We start from the raw sequence: 20,436 nt of genomic DNA on the forward strand, positions 1-20,436 counted from the left end.
GGGGGGGGGGGAAATTGAGGAAGAAAAAGGCATATTTCCGGCAAAGTTATGCAATTGCACTGAAGATTTTCAGACGACATCACGCTTGTTCAGCACATACTCCATGAAGATACAGGAATGCTCTAGCAACAAATCATTCCCAGGACTTCCCTGTGAATGATTTGTTGCTGGGGCATTCCTGGAACTTCATGGGTTAAGTCCTGGATAAGTGCGATGTGTTTGAAAATCTTCAGCGCGATCACGCAACTTTGCTGGGGGTATGGCTTCCCCCCACATCTGATAATCTCCATTGTGTGAAATTCAAATGGCTGTCAGCCAGTGCTTCTGCCAGGATGGAGAACAGGGCCTTGAATGGTGTTATGCCTTGAACGATGGTCACTTTCAAGGTGCTAGAGTCCCAGCAGTTGCCCAAACGTGACGCTGATGCCAAGCCTGATGGACTGACCTGCTGGGTAAAACAGAGCTTTGATAGGTTGCTTTTCCTACAAAGATCACTGGGTTTGTTCAGAAGAAGAAACTTTTCCAAATTCTAGGCCAGAGGGCCGTAATAGGGTGGGCTGGGTTTGGGGTGGGTGGGACAAAATGACGAAACCGCCTGCAACGCTAGCAGTTACTCTGTCCTTCTCCCTTTCTTCAGTGCACCATCCACATGATCTGCTCCATCATTTGTCTCCTGGCTGCCAGAATTTCAGTCAATCTTGGGTTCTTGCCTTTTTCCTCTCCTAGGGGAGGCAACTCCCCTGTCTTCAGCCCTCTTCTCCCTTTCCCAAAATTTGTATCTGTAACTTGGGGTCTTTCTCATTTTGCAATTAGAACCTGAAGCAGAGAGGGAGTCAGATTCCTTTATTTTCCACTCCCCCTTTCCGCCTTTCCCTTTCCCTCCTTCTCCTCTTCTGTTGCCCCTTGCCTTCTTCTCCCCCATTATTCCCCCTACCCCACCAGCCTGTGTGGTTGTTACCACTCACCGTGAACTAACACGCCCCCTGGTGTTTGCATGCAGTCATTGCATCCAGCAGATCCTGGAGGCTGTTCTCCATTGCCACCAAATGGGGGTCGTCCACAGAGACCTCAAGGTGAGTTTTCTACCCCACTGCTCTGTCCGTCTGTCCGTCTTTGTATCTTTTGCATGTCTTTTTTTCCTCCAAAGAAGCAGATCAGTTCTCAGGTGTTCAGAACAAAGGTCCCGAAAGTCTTGTTGCAAGGCCCTCTAATAATCACCCCAATGGAAAATTGCATGTTACAGCTGGATCTTGGATTAGGACAAGATCCCTGTTACAGCCCAATCAGAAATCAGCTTCATGGTGCAAGCAAATATATGGTCGTTTTTGCTGAGATCTCTTTGCTGGCTTAGCTGATCATTAGGGATTTACATCCCAGTACCGCTGGTCAAACTCCCTATCCAAACTTGCTGTCTAGAAACTGGCCATCTTTTAATCCGGTCTCCCAAGTTTGGAGAAGGCACACTGTTTGCATAGCTTGTCGCACAGTTGTAATTGTGGAGCTGGCGTTTAGCGTAGTCTTGCAGAGCTAACCTTTTTACTGTTTATTGGACATTTCAAAGGTGGCTACATGGGTGGATGGGGGTGTTTAGCTGTCATTTGTTGCCACACAGTGGTAAAATCACAAACTGCACACTTGATTTAAAATTAGGAGACAAGTACCACACTTGGAAGGGTTGTGCAGAAAATGCTCATTTTAGGAATTAGAAGAGTGGGTTTCACAGCCACAGTAGAAAGTGCACTGGTGCCCATTGTCCTTTCTATTTTACTCACCAACAAGGGCTAGTGTATACTACAAGGTCTGTGTATATGGTTGCTTTTGCTCATTGTGTAAAAATGATGTGTATTTCTTGGAACATTTCGTACACTGTGAGTAGAATTTCTACAAAAAGAAGGAGGAGGAGGTAGAAGAATCCTTCAACCCCCCAACATTATGGAGTGCCCAAAGATATCTTCTGGATGATCCCTAAAGCATTGGGATTAGAAAAGGATTCACCTTAACAGGAAGATTTGCTTTATTTAAAACTGCTTATTAATACAGATAGGGCCTTCCAGTAGCAAGGAAGCTGAGCTAACAGTTCCAGTTATTCCTAGATCTGTCACTTCCATGTCTTCCGTAAGCCCAAGTATAACGTCAGACAGGTACCCAGTTATAAATACAGGCATTTTGCTTTTGCATGTTGCATAGTGAAATGTGCCCCCTCTGAGCTGATTTCTGGACAGGTATCAGGTGATAGTTGGGGGGTGGGTGATGATGGTACACGATCTAGGACATCCAAACTGCAGCGTTTTCAATAAATTGCTCATTTGGTTCCCCGACTACTCCCTGCCTTTATTGGAGTTTCTTTTAGCCACTCATCTGATCACTCTTGGTCATTCCCAACTTTTTCCCCTCCTACGGTGGGTGGGTTCTGAGAGGAGCAATGATGCTGGTAGATGAAACAGATGATCTCTTTCTCCAAATGTTTGCATGCATTATGTCTAGTTTAAATGTGTGCAAATTATTTGTCTCCTGTGACCTACTGTGTTGGATTCTTGTTCTGTTTGTTTACTCCCTCTTTATAACACTCTTTTGGTAGACCTAGAATCACTGAGTATTATAAAGAGATCCTGTTCCAGTGTGCAGACAGTTAACATTTAGCAATGACTGTATTTGTTAGAGTGGAAGTTGGATTAAGGTGAACTCTTACAATAACTGTGTTCTGTGTGTTCATGATGTATTGAGAAGCTCCTTTCTGTGGTGTTTCTGTGAGCACTTTAAAAGTTTCTGGGCTTCCCCTCTCACTCCTCCGCTGTAATTGCTGATACTTTTTGTTTGGGGCTTTGAGACTGGAATTTGACCAAAAGTTAAACACTTTTAGGCTTAAAACAAGACACTTCTTTATCATTTTTTGCATCAAGCTAATGAGTTCATTTGGAGGCTAGAGAAAACTAGACAAGTTCCAAGTACCTTATTTCGGTCACTTGCATTTCATTTGAAATGACCTTGATTTCAAAATTGCATAATAAAGATTGTCACAAAATTAAAATCTGGCACAGGCAAGATCCATTAAAAAATGTCCCCAGAGCTTTAGACAATGTTACCTATGGAGCAAGGACCATTACTATGAATCCCACTGTTGGTTTTTTTAAGGACTAGTTTATGCAAGAGACACTTGAATATGGCCATATACCTGTAGTAATAGCATGGGAGATGTTGTGGCTCTCACTAATAATTTTTTTGTTTCATTTAATAGAGTCCCTAAGATATGAATCCTCATGCATGCGCTAGACCTCTTGTTATTGCCAGGCCCCATTTTCAGTTTTGTGCATGGATGTGCAATTTGGAACTGAGCTTCTTTTCCAAAGAATGGAGCTCTTGCATATAATATTTTGTTATAATACAGTGCCACTCATAAATCACTGAAGATAATCTATAAGAGGGCAGGCAATATGAAAACTCTGTGATTTAATAATAGCATGGTTTGTAGTAGCCCTTTTGTTTCAAGTGGTAGCCTCTCTGGTTTAGCATTAACATTGATGTGTGTGTGTTGATTTTAAGATTTTTAGCTCAGCCATACCTTTCATCTAGATTCGGTATTTCTTTTTTGTTTTGTAGGTGAAAAGGTAGACTTTAACAGTATATACGCAATGCATATGGTATTGTATCACATAGATATAGGAGGAAATGGAGCCTCAATTATTAACTGTATTGTGTTCATACAAATGATATCCTTTTAATAGCCAAGTAGAATAAAGTAATCTTTCTCCATTAGTCTTTGTGAAAAAAAGATTGTTTTTTTTTTTTTAACAAAGCAGTTAATACTTAAATCGCTTAGCATTTTACTGTGGTTCATGGCAGCAAGTGCTCTTTTAAAAACACAAATGCATCAGTTGTGGTATTAGGACAAAGTGAAACATTGTTGTAATGAGCAAGATTCGGAGCTCACCTTCTTTATGTTTGGTGATATACAACAAAACAAAGACATATATATCCGATACAAAAAAGAGAGAGTGATAGTTTAGAGAGAAGGAGGGATTAGAGAGAAGATTTGGTGAGCATGATGGAAAAGCCCAGTTTGAAGATTACGACAGTCATGCTGTGTCTTGTTCATATTTACTCAGAGGTCCCACTGTATTAGTGCCGATAAGTATGTTTGCAGGTTTTGTTTAGTCAGAGCTGGCGTGAGGATTTGTGATCATTGCATGTCACTGGAATGAAACTTCTGGGATCCCTAAGCATTGCCTGTCTTGTCAATGGCTAGCAAGAACTGCCATTCAGTGGCATCCAAAGGACCACATGTTCCTTGCTTTTGACAAGCTTGGTATTAAATGATTGCAATTTAAAATAAAGTATGCTATAGAGAAGAAACAATGGATATTCTTTTGGAGATATAAAGGCAGCATTTAAAACATACTCGCATATAGGAATCAGCGAGAGTGGGGTTTTTTTTAGGTCAAATCAACATGAAATTACCTTGTAGGTATGTTATTCCCTTATGTCAAACAAGAAGAATTGATTGGAAATTTAGTTTATAATATGTTATGTTGCACATGATATTAGATAGTATTTTGCCCAGATCATAAGCATATTGACTTGGAAGCATATCCACTTGGTTATAGTGGAATTTACTGCCAATTTAGTTGCTTGGAATTATAGATTAATTTATTTAATTTACACTGGTTGGATTTGTTAATGTATTTTAAGGCTTTCATAAAGAGATAGATTAATAACTAAATGAATGTAGTCAAGGAATACTTGAAGGTACCAGAAAATTGCCCAAAGATGTTTGTGTAGATTTTATTCCCAGTGCTTTCCAGCATTCAGTTTGGACTAGACAAAGTACAGGTAGTTTTTATGCTGGTCTATGACTGTAGTAAACGATTGATTGATTGATTGATTGATTGATTGATTGACTGGCAGTTTTAGGGGGTGCACTTTGCATAATTTATAATATTGACTATATATTTCTCCACAACATTCACTAAAGGCACTCTCAGCCAGACCTAAATGTCTAAAAATGACTTTTCAAGGTACATTAGTCCTAGACAGATTAGGAACATGACATGTACCATATATTAATTCCTAAGACAACATCTAAGCCAGCCTTTCAGTATGAAAATATTCTGTATCTGTGTATGAGTGCTGGCTTTTAGCATACAGAGTCATAAATAAATACTGCAAATAGATAATGAAGTATTTTTGTGTGTGGCAAAAGATGGCTTTGTCCACATCTAATGGGTTTCCTGGGGTGCTTTGTTTCTTACTGACAAATATCTGGCACAGTTGCTTTCCTGGATCGTCTGTCTGTTTATCAATTTGTGGATTTCTTTTTTGAAAAATGGGGTCAGTAAGGATGTGGCATGGTGTAAGAAAGTGTGTAAAGCTGACTTTGTTGTTAGGTTTATAGGATTGGTTGTAGATGCAGTCATATTTAGAGCAGACACAGTGAAACCATTTGGGAATCATGACCAGACCAGGTCCCAATGGCACTATACTTCAGAATGGACGTTTCATATACCATGAAGCTTGGTCTTCCATGTGGTAATACGGCTTTCTGAAGCTATTACAGCTTGAATATGTCCAATTGTGGAGCAATACAGTTGAGAAACTGCAAATGGTAATGCGGGTGGGATGAAGAACATATCTTAGAAATTTGTCCCGTTCTGAACCCAGTAATAGTACTGAAGGAGCTGCCATGACCCAATGATAGAAAGGCTTGAACTGGACCTTTGGTGACAACATATTGTGAGTGGGTAAGAGCTAGAAGTTATAAACAATTAGTGTCAATGTGAATCTAATTTTGAATAAGAGTGGCATTTTTCACACATTCAGAGGCAAGATGGAGTAAAACTGAGGCTACACTTTGTTGTTGTCTTTTAAACTCCATGCATCTTTCATCTCTAGATTCTAATTCTAGAACTGGAGGCTTCTGTTTGGGATTTGACTTCATCGGAAAGGAAGGGGAAAGACAGCAGGGCTCCCTAGTAGAATTAATCTTCTCAGGCTGAATAAAGAAGATAGATGTACAAAACAAGTTTACAGCTGTGCAGCACAATCCTGAGAGTATTAACAGAGAAGTACTGTAAGTCCTACTGTGTTCCTCAAGACTTGCTCTTTACGAATCAGGAAAATATCTTTGTGTGGTGATGATTTTGATAGTGTTTGAGCTGGAGAATTTTGGTTGCTTTAATCCTACTGGGGTTTCTTCATTCTGGTGTCCTTCCTTAAGGCATTAAGAAGAAATGTGCATGATGTGCAGGGCATTACCTTCTCACAAAGATGTATGTTGAGATACCGGCAGCCACAGTTTGTCTCTAATCCATTGCCAGAGTTGGCACACACTCCCTTCCTGTTTGTTTGTAACATTGCCAAAGTTTCCTTGGGGATATTTTAATCATCAGCTTCTTTTGTCTCTGCTGATTTCTAGCAGATATATCTGGAAGTCTCTAGACCACATATTTGGGGGCACAGCAGGAAAAAATATGACCTAAACCATATCTTTTTAACCTTAATTGATGCAGCAACAAGGTCCAAGCAAAGGATGGAATGAAGGGGAGCCCTTTCGTATGCATGCTCAGTGGATAGAATGTTGTCTGTTGTGTTGTTGTCAGTTTACAAGCTGGAAACTGGAAAGCCAGAAGAGCAAAGTTATATGCTCTCGCTCTTTGACGCAGTGGCCAGAGATATGCTCCCTCAATACCATAAAATGATAATAATGCCAGTTTATTAGGTATATCCCACTTCTCTATAATTTTGATAAAAATTGCTAGGTAAAACTTAAAAGAGCATCTAGGCCAAACTGTGTTTGCGGTTTCCAGACACAGTATATCCTAAGCAAAACGCAGAGCCATAACAATTATATGGCTTCAGAACAAAATGGGCACAGATAGCTCAAGTGAGCAAAGCCATGTGCTGCAAGGGAAAGTATGATCAGGATTAATAGCCAAATTTACTTGATGACAGAAAATTCCATAATAATCCCAAATACAGGGTAGGCAAACCTTAACCATGAGCAAAAGCTTTTCACTAGCTCTGCCCATGACCAAAACGTAAACGCTCTCAGAATGTACATCTTTATGATAAAGGATCAAATCACAAGAGACAGCTTCAGTTTTTAGGATTAGGTATATCAGATGTCACATGTTACTGGGTCATATCAGATCAGGAAGAATAAACACCACAAGTATAGTGTGAAATAAACAAAGCCGATGATCCTTCTAAGCTAGAATGCTGCTTTTGTGTGTTGGAATCTATTCCCAGGGCACTCCATGGAACAACAGAAACAGAAGAGATCAACCTCTCTTACTTAACCCAAACACATTAAAGACAAACTACTCATCTTAGTTTCTGCCTTAGATAGATTACCTTTGAGGGCAATCCTTGTAAATGATGAAAGGGACTCAACATTTTTCTGTATCCCCTTTTGAAATAGACTTAGACTTCTGAATGTATTACATATTTCCCCCTAATTCCTGGTAAGTGCCAGTTATAAAAGCAAAAATAATGGTGCACTTATATAGAGTAGAGTTGGGGGGGGATTTTAGGCATAGAGTACAATTCTAGACCCCGGACACTGCAAATCTGTGAATGCTTCCTTTGAAGGAAGCACTGTTATTCTCAGTGTATAAGACTGGCTCTTTCATTGTGTACCTAAATCAGTCTCAGAACCAGCAAATTGGCTAGTCATGTGGTTAACCTTTTAAGCCCTCCGCCAGCATTGGACTCCACAATGGTGCACAGCCATAAAATATTCTCCCACGTATCCTGGCTATGGGACAGGGCTATCTCCAGATAATAGCTTGTCTCTCTTCCTTTCTCTCTATCTCACGCTTTTTGCAAATTTCTAACTGTCTTCTGCAAACTGTTTGTTGTTGCTGTTTCTTCTTCTGTTTGTTTCTTTCTCCTCATTTTTTTTTTTTACTTTAAACAAAACCAAAACAATATATGACTCATATTAAAATGGCATCCTATGTTAAATTGGATCACCATGACAGCCGGAGAATCTACTTTTGGCCAGCAAATGCAAAGGGGCAGCAGTGAAGTTGGCAGATTTTGGCTTGGCGATTGAAGTGCAAGGAGATCAGCAAGCTTGGTTTGGTGAGTGCTGGACAGAATTATTTCCCACCACCACATTTTCCATCTTGATTTGCAAACCCAATAATTGTGCAAACACACATGTTGGCTATTTTGCTTTCCCCTCCAGGATTTGCAGGCACCCCGGGTTATCTTTCTCCAGAAGTTCTACGCAAAGAGGCATATGGCAAACCTGTGGATATCTGGGCATGTGGTAAGACTACGGAGCCTGACATTAGGCGATGTTTCATTCAAGTAATAGTCAAAGCATGAAGTTGCAATGGTGACTTCCATTTTAAACAATTTCTGAAGACTAGGACCTTCCAGCTACAGATGGACAGATTGGAGTGGGAAAAGCATAGCCCTCCATATGTTGTTGGATTCTACTTCTAGTCAGCATAACCAGTGATGAGGAATAATAAAAAGCGAAGTACAACATGTGGAGGACCACAAGTTGCCCACCAATAGGCTACATAATGTAGAAGTAATCTGCTGCACTGTCTGAGGTGATTCTTGAGAACATGCAACACTGAATATAAATTTTAAAGCTGAGGACCTATCTTTGGTCGAGGTGAAATTCATTTATAGAGGTATTAATACTTCCTTATATTTTTATTCTGACTTATTTATATAACTTCACAGTGGGGAAAAATGTACAGTAATAAAATGACATTTTGTTGTGCATTTTGTTCATTTTGGTTGGCCAATAAAGATAGCACTGTTTGGTGGATTTTTGATTGGATGATGAAAAGAAGTGTACCATGCCTCTGCGTCTATGCATTTTGCTGAGCATGTAGATATGTGGTAAAATTCTTTTCATGTGAGCAAAGGGTATCAATGGAAGTTTCTCACTTGGTGTCCTGTGCTCATCACAGCAAGTAACCACTTGGAAAGCAACTATCCTTTCACAGCAATGAGCAGAAGCTCAGGCTATTCTTTCTGAAGGATTTTGCAGCTATAAATTCAGGAGAGAAGGGAAGACAGCAAATAGGTGTCGATGTCTTAGACAAGTTATTGAAAAGATTGTTGGAACTGTAGAAACTTGTTGAAGAAAATGAGAAAAGGTTCTTGTTTGCCTTCTTTGCAATTGTTTTACAGTGCTCTGCACCCTGTCCTATGCTAACACTTGTTTTAAATTGGGGGGGGGGGGGATAACAAAAAAAATTATCTTATGGTTATTCATATGTGCCTTGAAGTGCCAAATATTTCACAATTTGACTGCTCTAAACCATTTAGTGCAATGTTGGTTTCTTCTGATTGGCAACAGCTGTTCTGGACTTTACCCAGCAGGTCTTTCAGGGTTTCATATAGCCATGTCTGGAAATGCCAGCGACTGAACTGGGAGCTTTTGCGTACAATGTATAGGCTTTATCCTGAGCAAAGAGCAACAGAGTCAGTTGACAGCTAATGTTGCATTAAGAGTTTTCCCTCTTCTCTTTGACTTCTCTAAAAGTATAATTGTCAGTATGAAAAGATCTAGGACTGTCTACTGTTTTTCATTTAGGGGAAGGCAATATATTTCCATCTGTATCCTTCAGTCACCCAAGACCTGAAGGCACTAAATTCTAAATTTTATGTTGTCCCATTGGTTCTCCTAGGTGTTATACTTTATATCTTACTTGTTGGGTATCCTCCTTTCTGGGATGAGGATCAGCACAAACTGTACCAACAAATTAAGGCTGGAGCCTATGATGTGAGTAGCAGCTTATTACATTTGTTTCCTCTCTGGTCTCCATTATGTTGTTGATTAAGTCTTAACTGGGTGTCAGTGGTCTTTCTGCCCAATTCCTGCTTTGTGGAATTAGATACTGTGCCTGAGGATATGAACACCTCCCTTCTTGGTGAAAGAAGCCTCAAATCCCGTCTCAGTTTACCCATACACTAGAATGCAGACATACAGGGCAGATAAATGGAAGTGTGTCCTAAATGCTACCAAGGGATATCACAGACAAAATTTACCGAGCTTCATAGACAATAGACTTAACTTAGTAGGGATTTAAATGTCCTAACGTACATTTGAGCAGAATTTGTGGATCAGTTACATCAGGAGGAGCACAGGTTGTCCACTTCTGGATTAAATGAATGAACGTTGACGTCACCCACACCATGTCATTCTGTTCCTTTTATGGCCATCCACTGTTTGCTGTTGCATCTGAATTGGCAAACAGCGATGTATAAAAGCTAGAAAGGAAGGAAGTCAGCTTTTCATGGAATATTTCTGGAATTACCTAAGTAAACTTTTTGAGAGGATCATTCAATTTCCAAAGAAATTTTGCATTAAAAGAATACTTTCAGAAAGAGTAGCAGAGGTGCAATGGTTTAATGAACGGAATAATTTTATATGTTTGAACCTATCTTTTGGGTTTTCTTATGGCATGAGGATCCACAAAGACTTCTTTGCTTATCTTAACTTTTAAGGTACACTTCAGCCCCTTCTTAATGGCACAGCAATGTGTGCCCCAGATCAATTTGGGAGTCATTTCATTTCATTATTTTTTAAAAAGAAAAAAAAAAAAACACCCTATTGTTTCCTTCCTTTTTTATCTCACCAATCAAAACAAGGGGATGGAGAAGAGGTTAAAAAGTGAGTAGATCTAAGGTATATGTGTAGAAACCTTTTCTGGAATACTCAAATAAATAAAAATTAAAAAAAAAAGTGAGTAGATCTAAGCATTACAAATATATTGTGGCAAGATACATACGTATAAGAAACACATAGGATACATAAAATACTGGGCCATGAAGCTCAGTATTTTCTATTACAGGAGTGTGCAACTATGGGTGGCTAGAAGGCTGCATTAGACCTAATTTTTTTGAGTTCATCCTGGGGATGAACATATTACCTTTCCGGGTAGAACTTACTGATGTAGTTGGACAGGTCTGCATGTTTCTGCACTGCATTTCAATCTGGAAGATTATCATTCTTCAGGAGAATTTAGTCCCTCATTGCAATGGAATAAACAACCCACCCAGTTCTAGAGACACAGCCCTCCCAATCCTAGAAACAAAATTCACTCCTACGCTTCTGCATCCCTTCAACAAATCTCTCCTTGTTTACTACAGCCACACCTTAAGGCGAAATAAGGCCTTAGGCAATAGATACCAGATGAAAGGAAGCAATGACACCTCATCAGCCATCCATCCCCAGACATTTCCCTCATTTGGAGGAAAGAACTGCAAGCAGCAAGCCTGTCTTGACCCCAAAACTACCCCTTTGCTCTTAGGTGCAGTGCAAGAAGCTAAAGCATTCCATGTCCAATTGCCAGCTACTATCAACACAAGAACTGCCATTCTTGAGGCAAGATTCAGCTGCCAGGCCAGTTGTATATGGAACAATGAGAAGTATCATCTTGTCCTTTGCCTTCAGAAGCAAAATGTCATGGGCCAACCTTGGAGCATATTGGTTTTTAAAATAACATTCTTAGACCATCTAATAATCAAAGTTACCCAGATGCTGAACAAAAAGAAAATGTGGAATTCAAGATCCCAATAAAATAATAAAATAGAACGTGTGAGATACAGCCAAGATAAGAAAAACAGTTCATAATAAGAACCAAATATAAAACCACACATGAGCAGCACCAATCCCAAACCTAGGATTCTGCTTCCAGTTTGTGAATACGGGTAGACCGGCTCGCATGGTTGATTCATCAAGTTATCTGAAGTTTCCAGTTTTATTATATCATTATGATCATTATGTCAGACTCAAAACTGACAAAAATTGGCAGTTTTTAAAAATCTGCATTTTTCCTTATATTCCCGAGAAGGTGGTAAGCAAAAATTAAAATAATGATAAACATATAATAAAATGGTTAAAAGTGTTGTCATTTGCAAGTAGATAGGGTATTGCTACAGTTGTAAAATTATATATATATATATATATATATATATATATATATATATATATATACTATATGTGTGTGAGTATGAGAAAATGAAGTGGAAATTTTATTAGGAAGTTGGCTGGTATGAATTTAGAGTCTGGGTGCACTCTGGTGCATTTGGTTGCCTAGGGCTTAAATGGAAATATTGACCTATTCAATGGAAATGATCCTGATGTGTCCACAAACATAACCTTCCTGTAACATCTTCTTTTCCTCAGTTCCCTTCGCCTGAGTGGGATACAGTCACCCCTGAAGCAAAAAACCTCATAAATCAAATGCTAACCATCAACCCAGCAAAGAGAATCACAGCTCATGAAGCTCTAAAACATCCATGGGTCTGTGTAAGTGTCATTTGTGCTTCAACGTCTGCTGTTAAATTGCTCCTACATAATAAAAATAGTTGAAGAGTTTTCCAGATGTCCTTATTCTATTTCCCATGGAGATCCCAAATGTTACTGTGCTTTAAGGCTATGTATAACAAGTATTTGCAAAAGAACAATAATCGCTATAACAACATGTAAAGTGTGATGCTATCAACAGATGGCCTGCATTATAGCAGGGCTGGGGAATCTATAGGTAACTACATTTTTCGTTACCTAGCCTGGCCAGTTCATTGACTTGGTCATTGGCATAGGCTGATATTAGTTCTATGTAGAATTAAACATTATAAGAGATTCCCTGGTTACTCATGAGGGATTTATGGGAAATAATGTCCAATGTAAGTCTTCAGATTATCCACGCTCCCCGACACATACGTCATTTTTGCTGCATTTCTCTTACCACCTTGTATTGATTTTTGTACCAAGTTAGAATTTAAGCTTCTAACATTGCCCAAATTATACCCACTTTCCTTTTCCCTCTTCTTTTTAGCAACGTTCAACAGTGGCCTCCATGATGCACAGACAGGAGACTGTCGAGTGTCTGAAAAAGTTCAATGCCAGAAGAAAGCTCAAGGTAACAGTAGATATGTACAAGCGACTGTGGGGGGGAAACCTGAGCGTCTAAATATATAGCAGTTTCCAGTGATGAATTTATTTTCTAAGACTTGTCCTATAACTTAAATGATTTTGTGCTTGTGGTTCTGTGTCTCTGTCATTTTGCTCTTTTTCATGTCAAGCAAGTCCACTTCTGTTCCCTGACTGAGTCTTCTCATAATCATTATTATCTCTCCTCTATCATTGAATCACACTTTATGTTTTAATTTAGCTCTTTTTTCCTCTGTCAATTATCTTATCATCTTCAGAATAAAGATTGCCACAATCTAGTATGAATGTCAATCACAATTTCCCTGTTCTCTTTTCTTCCCTGATTTACTTCTTCCCTGTCTGCTATTCTGAACTCACCCATTTCCTTCTAGACCTACACTTTCCTTCAACCCCATTGCTATATCATCTTATTTCCCCTCTTTTTACACTTTTAAACTTTTTGGACTCATGTTATCTGCCACCACAGCCTTCACTCGCGGTTCTTCAGTTCTCTTCAGTCTGAATTTTGTCTCTTATGTTCCATTGAAGATGCTTTCAGATTTCCATGGACACTTTGTGATTCTTCAGATGATAAAATGCCCCCATCCCACCTTCCCTTGACCACTACCTTCTGTACTGTTCATTGCCATTTTTATCTCCTTCCACTCCTTCAGTTTCTGAAACATTTTGTATTCAATTCCATCTCTGCCTCTTAAGGTTCCCCAGTCTTCATTTCCACTATTGACATGCCCAGTTTGTCCAGCTATGTATCTGTGTTGCTCTGTGTCCTGTGATTTTTCCTTGATGTCTATCCATCCTGTCCAATTAAAATAGTTACACAGTCCATGCCCTTAATTCTTCTTATTCCTCTGTTCCTAAAGTTCTATGATGGCTTTCAGCATCTATTGCTAAAATTCAGGCCTGGTCTAACATGTCCTTGGTAATCTTTATTTTTAATTTCTAAGCTGTATTTTTATGTATTTAGTGTTTTAATGTGAGCCTATCTGTAGCCTTTATTATGAATAAAACAGCATTGAAATAACTTTGTAAAGAAATAAGCAAATAATTTTTTAAAAGAACTTCGCTGTTTACCTTCTTGCCATTGCCATGATAGTCCAGTAATCACAATAATTCATGATAAGCGTGATAATGCCCACTTGATACATTGCAAAATTCTTGTTTGACATTTCTGTTTAAGACAGAGGAGGGGAACCTTTTTTTTTCCCTATTAAGGGCCATTGACCTACAACCAAAAGTACCTATTGGTACCTACTCAAGTCTTAATTAATAAACTATATTATAGATTCTTTATGATTGTTGTTGCGTGCCTTCAAGTCGTTTCTGATTTATGGTTTTCTTAGCAAGATTTGTTCAGAGGAGGTTTGCCTTTGCCTTCCTTTGAGGTTGAGATAATATGACTTGCCCAGTGAGTTTCCATGGCTGAGCAAGGATTTGGACCCTGGTCTCCAGAGTAGTAGTCCAAAGCTCAAACCACAACAGCATGCTGGCTCTCAATTGTGTGATAACTACCCTCAATAAAGATACTGTAATGCCTAGGAAGAAAGCATGGATGTCTTATCATCTCATGGAACTTTGACTATTCTGGTTGGAATCTGATTATTAAGAGGAACTATTATGGTCTATTGTGAAAAAAGCAGCTAAAAAGAAAATCGACTCATTCGAGATGTGGTGCTGGAGAAGAGTGCTGGGGAGGATACCATGGACAGCGAAAAAAGACAAACAAATGAGTCCTTGAACAGATCAAGCCTGAAATACCCCTAGTAGCCAAGATGATTAAATTGAGGCTGTCATACTTTGGTCACATCATGAGAAGGAAGGACTCATTGGAAAAGACAATAAGGTGAAAGGCAGCAGAAAGAGAGGAAGACCACACACCAGATGGCTGGACTCCTTAGCTACATGGATTCGGAGTTAAATTAATCTGAGTCAGAGCCATGTAGTGGTTAAGATAGTGCTTCCCAAAGCTGGGTCCCCCAATTTTGTTGGACTTTGACTAGCCCCACCCAGCATGGTCAGTGGTCAAGAGTTTTAGGAGTTATAGTCCAGTAATATAGAATAATAAAATGACAGAGTTGGAAAAGACCACAAGGGCTGTCCAGTTCAACTCCCTGCCATGCAGGAATGCTCAATCCAAGCAGCCTCATTCAGCCTCTGTTTAAAATCCTCAAAAGGAGGAGACTCTACCACACTCCAAGAGAGTGGTTTCCACTGTTGAACACCTCTTACTATCAGGAAATTCTTCCTAATGGTGAGGTGGAGCCTCTTTTCCTGTAGTTTGAACCCATTGCTCCGGGTACTATTCCCTGGAGCAGCAGAAAACAAGCTTGCTCCATCCTCAATATGACATCCCTTCAAATATTTAAACATGGCTATCATGTCACCTCTGAACCTTCTCTTCTCCAGGCTAAACATCTCCCGCTCCTCAAGTCTCTCATTGTAGGGCATGGTTTCCAGACCTTTCACCATTTCTGTTGCCCTCCAATGCAACATAAATTTCTTTGAATCCATGTAAAATTCACAGCATATCCTTAAGTGTATCTCAGCCTAAATTCTTCCCAGTGTTGTAAAAAATGAGATAATTCCTGGGGTTCTCTGGAGGTTAGATAGGATACAGCTGTGGAAAATAAGACTTTTTGTTTTACATGAAAAGAAATACTGTTGAGCTGGAAAAGGCAGACAAAAGACACAACCAAACTGATCAAAGAGCTGGAACAACCCCCATGTAAGGCAAGGAAAAGTTACAACATTGGAGCTGCTTATCTGGGGGGGGGGGGAGGAGAAAATAATAAAGGGAGATTTGATAGAAAGGTATAAAATAATGTATGATGTGGAAAAAGGGGATAGTGGTTTTTTCCCCTCCTCCTTCTGTCATAATTCTAATAGCCCTGGTCAACCAGTGAAGCTGAATGGTGGGAAATTCAAGAACTTAAAATAAGCATTTGCTCTCACAATGTATACTTATGCTGAGGAATTCACCAAAGGGATTGCTGCCAGCTTGGACAACAGGATCTGGCAATTTCACAGAATCTAAGGCTAGGAATCCCTACTTGTTATAATGAATTTATATACTCTGCAGTACCAGGAGAAACATGCCTCTGTATATCATTTGCTAGGAAGCACAAGCAGAAAGGCAGTCAGGTCCTGCTGTTGTGCTCCACATAGGACACCCGTTGGCTAGTTTGTAAAGCGAATGCTGGAGCAGATGGGGCTTTTGTCTGATGCAACTTGTCTCTTCATACATTCTTCTGTTAAATATGTTCACTAAACCATCTTACCCACTAAACTGAAGTCACAACTATATTCTGACAGCATATTTCTGCATAAATTGTGGGCACATTGTGCTGTCTGAGCTAAACGCCACATGACTGTTTCCCTTCAACATTTCATTCTCAGGTAACGGGAAATGTTTAAAATGCAAAAGGGAGGCATCCTAACACACCAGGATCACAGTCATCCTTCAACCTCTGAAAATCCTCCAGTATAGCCTTTTGCACTGAGGCAAGATTTTTCTTAGCTGAACCTTCTAGTAGACTGAGCAACGCCTCTGTCCCAGGTCTGTCACAGGCAATTTTAGAAACCTGAATATAGGACCATAGAAAATGATTACACTATTTTCTCTCCCTCTCTTCCTCAATAAGCTTCTGTTGTGTGTCAAAATTTGTAAAACTCCCCTGTGCGAAAATATATATATATTTTAAAAACTGTCTTTATTTTCTCTTTTAGGGTGCAATTCTTACCACTATGTTGGCAACAAGAAACTTTTCAGGTGAGAGCTTTGCTTTGCTTAATGAAGAGAAAAGAAAAATATTCACACCTCAGTAGTTTCCATTCCCTTTTTAATTAAAGAAAACACAAAAACATGTTCGAACTGAGGCTGCGTTTAAGCAAGGGCTTCACAAACACGACAACTGTCAAAGCGGCTCCTCTAATGCAGATTTTATTAATTAACCTTAGGCTTGGAGTGTGACATCCATCCTCTTTCTCTTCTTACCCTGCTGCTCTCTGCCATGACAGGATTGTGATGTGGAAAGTTATATATTGGGACCAGGAGCAGAACACAAACTAATTTATTTTTGCTGACAGGATATCAAGCCCTTCTCTGGACATCAAACCAATAAGAGAGAAACCGAGTATGCCCTGGAATGCCCTTCTGCAGGCTTTCTTCAAAAACTCTGGCTAACATCCTGCTGGCCTCCCCTGCCTCTGTACACACACTCTCCTTCTTGCCTCTTGTTTTCCTTCCCTTACAGAAGGGAAATGTAGGCAAAACAATTTGATTCAAAGCCTGATCTTCAGAAATGTGGCCAAGGGTTTCCATCTCTTTTGCCTACCAGCCCAGTCCCTAGTACATTTGATGCCAGGTTGCCATTGAACAAGGAGGCCAATTCCTGCTCCCATCTTTCAGCTTACATCTACAGTAGTTTTTATTCCTGAAGCACACTTATTTCTCTAGCTACACAACACTTGGTTGCAACTTAATTCTGAACATATTCAATAGCTTTTTGGCTTAGTGTAAATCTTGCCCCTTGTCCCACTCCATCAGTTGCTTTTTGTTCCCTCCATTCACCTATGAAATGATGTTCCTGCTATTAGAGTACTTTCTCAATTTTATTAGGTCATCTTATTTTGAAATGTCTTGGCAATATAATGTTATGATTGATCACCTCGTGAACGCACATGGTGTATTATGTCGTCTGGTTGATTTTACCTTGCAGTGCAAAAGTACATGCAAAATGTCTTCTCCCCTGTCCATGGTATTTCCTGTTTTGGTTCATGACCATCATCATGGATGCATTTTTTCTGTAAATGGAAAAAAAAGTACTCTTGTTATTGGGAGATGAGCTATCACCTCTGGCTAGAAAAGTGACAGAAGTGTTTAGAATTTAATAGATCAGAGAATGTAAGATGGCTGAGTAGATTCCTCAAGCAAGAATCCACCCACTCACACTGTTTTTCCCTCCTCACTGTCTTACAGGGCTTTATTTTCCCATCATTGTTCATGGGCCTAATCAAGGCACCAGGAATTTACAGCAATGACTCAATCCATATTCTGTAATGACAAGAACTAAATTCTTTAAGCAGGGAAAATAACTTTCCTAAAACTGCATAAAACAATATTATGTCAAAAACAACAAAGCTGAACTCAAAATACAGAATTTGGACTACTTTTGGCGGCAGTTAAGAATTTCTAGACAGAAATTGGTTTTGATTGGGAAGCAATCAAATTGGGAAGGGAAACTGGAAGCAGTGTCATCTTGAAAATGTTAAAGAGAGGAAGATGGCCAAAGATTGTTGGAAGAAGGAGTAATTTTTGGCAAATAAAATAAAAACCAGACTTTCTTCTGTTCCAGGCCTATTGGTGCCCATGGAAATTCACTGAATCTCCTGCAATTTTAACTTGGACAGAATGCCTGCCCGATCTTTACAGCTGGAAAATAGGTGACAAGTACTATGCACTGTCATCTGCAACCTCCCTGAGTAATTCTATAACAACTGCCTAATTCTATAAACTTTTCTGTAATCACAGAGTGAACAATATCCCTAGTTCAGAGGCCTCCAAACTTGACATTTGCTGATATCTCAGTCAAGGGCTTAACAGAATCATATTTTAAAAAAGCAGAAGAATCATTAAACATTAAAATACCATGTGATCATGATGCTTAACCTCTAAGGAAGCTTTGAAACCAACTTCAGAAGTGGTGCATGGATCACATACTTCTTCCACCGCATGATGTTTTCCAACTCTTATCAATCTCAGATCCAGCAGTAAGAATTATTCTTTAATGTTCTACACATCCTACCATTCCTTGTACATTTCACAGCATAGGGTTAATTCTCATGGCATGACTACCCTTCCATGCCTTTCCTTGACATATAAGATTCACCATCAAGAAATATCCTCTTGGGTCTGCTCTTGATCCTGTGACCAGGTTACATTGTTCCTAGCCTTACATTGCGTGGGTGAGTTTTCCAAATCAGAGGAAAAAGATATTTAGGAATAGCTTTTGACTGGATGGAAAAGATCCATGGATTGTGTAAAAGTGAATGCACATTTGCTACCAGTAGTCACGTCTACATCTCAACTTTAATTCTAATCTTTTTCTGCTTCCTTTGTCTCCTTTATTTCCCCCTTTTCACTTTCCCTCTGTCTTTCTCTTTTTCTCTGCTTTTCTCTAACTGTTCCCCATCCTTTTCCTATTTGCTATCCTTTATTTCTTTGTTTCCCAACCTGGTGCTCACAGTGGGCAGACAGACCACCGCTCCTGCCACAATGTCTGCAGCAGCCTCCGGTGCCACCATGGGTTTGGTGGAGCAAGGTAGATGTGTCCAAAAGAGACCCTCCTCACTTCCCCTTTGCCACTTTGAAATGAGTGCATGATGTCCCATTCACCATACGCACTTCATCTCATCTTGAGAGTTTGAAAGTCTAGGGTGACCCCTTTTATAACAGCAAATACTGTCAGTGCCACCTCTGAAGTGTCTTGTCTGCCAGTGGTGCCAATTCCTGCTCATTCCATCAGGTTAATGTTTGGAAACAGTGTAATGGCAAGGTCATCAGTAAGACTCACATGTTCTGAGTGTTAAGAAAGAAAAGCATTAGTGGATGTGGATAGTGGATTTATTTTGGGGCGATTAGTGTTAGTAGTGGTACAGCTTTCTTGGAGGAGTTTTGTATTTGGGCATTATTGTGGAATATTTCCAAATATGCCTCCATATATACAATAAAGTGTCATAAGTGACTATTAGTGAAAAGCAGGTTAGAGGCTTTTAAGAAAAGTCAGTTCCTTATATGAGAAGCACTTCACACAGAACTTTGGAAACTTATTTTTAGACTACAATGCCCAGAATTTTCCCAGACAGCATCACTGGAGGCATTCTGGTGGTTGTAGTCCAAAAAGGTAACTTTTCAAGGTCTGATTTTGCCTATCAGTAAATGAGACGAAACAAGACAAAAGCTCTAAGGGTTTTTAACATCTTGATAGGAAAAGCAACTGCCTTGGCGAATGTGGTTCTACAGTATTTTGAATCCAGATAGTGCCAATTCCTAAGTAAACATTAAGAAGCTCCATCTGGCAGCTTTTGTCTGGCCATGCCACCTGCTGAATGAAATCACTTGGGGAGCTTTTCTGAACCGTCCGAAAGCCATTCCAGAAAGAACTGACTATGGATTTTTAGCTAGCAGTTTGTCCTGGAAGGCTTTGTAGGGAAGCTAGGTTGTCTGAGGTGACCCTTCATTTCCGAGACATTGGTTGCCTTTGAGGAGTGGGGATGACTCAGTGTTTGTGGACGAGATGAATGTCCAGAGCTAAGCTATGTAGGGGTAGGGGAGAAAAAGGTGATGTCCTGACTGGGATGGAGATTCCAACCCCTGATCAGATGTTTTATTCATAAACTATACAAATTGACAATTTGACAAATGGTTTTGCATCTTTAAATACTCACAGTATAGTTATCTTCTTTTCCAGTCGTCAAAATAACTATACTGGAGTCGTTTAATTGACAGCAGTGAA

At 39.6% G+C, this 20,436-nt stretch overlaps 2 protein-coding genes across 10 annotated transcripts in view; one reads left to right on the forward strand and one right to left on the reverse strand.

Annotated features, from left to right (window-relative positions):
* The window catches only part of CAMK2B (calcium/calmodulin dependent protein kinase II beta), a 170,010-nt gene that overhangs the window by 98,903 nt on the left and 50,671 nt on the right, over window positions 1-20,436 (forward strand). For 5 of the 9 annotated variants that reach the window (XM_089538405.1, XM_089538406.1, XM_089538410.1 and 2 more), the window contains exons 6-12: window positions 1,001-1,073; window positions 7,977-8,079; window positions 8,186-8,269; window positions 9,654-9,748; window positions 12,158-12,280; window positions 12,810-12,893; window positions 16,649-16,691. In XM_089538405.1, the coding sequence (XP_089394531.1) occupies window positions 1,001-1,073; window positions 7,977-8,079; window positions 8,186-8,269; window positions 9,654-9,748; window positions 12,158-12,280; window positions 12,810-12,893; window positions 16,649-16,691 (605 nt within the window). Of the gene's footprint in view, window positions 1-1,000; window positions 1,074-7,976; window positions 8,080-8,185; window positions 8,270-9,653; window positions 9,749-12,157; window positions 12,281-12,809; window positions 12,894-16,648; window positions 16,692-19,167; window positions 19,243-20,436 lie in introns of all 9 variants that reach the window. The other 4 variants (XM_089538404.1, XM_089538408.1, XM_089538411.1 and 1 more) reach the window with 1 other exon arrangement.
* YKT6 (YKT6 vesicular SNARE protein) overlaps window positions 17,440-20,436 on the reverse strand; it is a 70,836-nt gene continuing 67,839 nt past the window's right edge. Inside the window, exon 10 of the transcript XR_016282330.1 lies at window positions 17,440-17,725. The gene's annotated coding sequence lies outside the window, so the exon portion shown is untranslated. The remainder of the gene's footprint in view (window positions 17,726-20,436) is intronic.

This window comes from Sceloporus occidentalis, unplaced genomic scaffold, assembly GCF_023333645.1.
Source record: "Sceloporus occidentalis isolate IW3139 unplaced genomic scaffold, rSceOcc1.0.p SCAF_9, whole genome shotgun sequence".
Classification (NCBI taxonomy): Eukaryota; Metazoa; Chordata; class Lepidosauria; order Squamata; family Phrynosomatidae; genus Sceloporus; species Sceloporus occidentalis.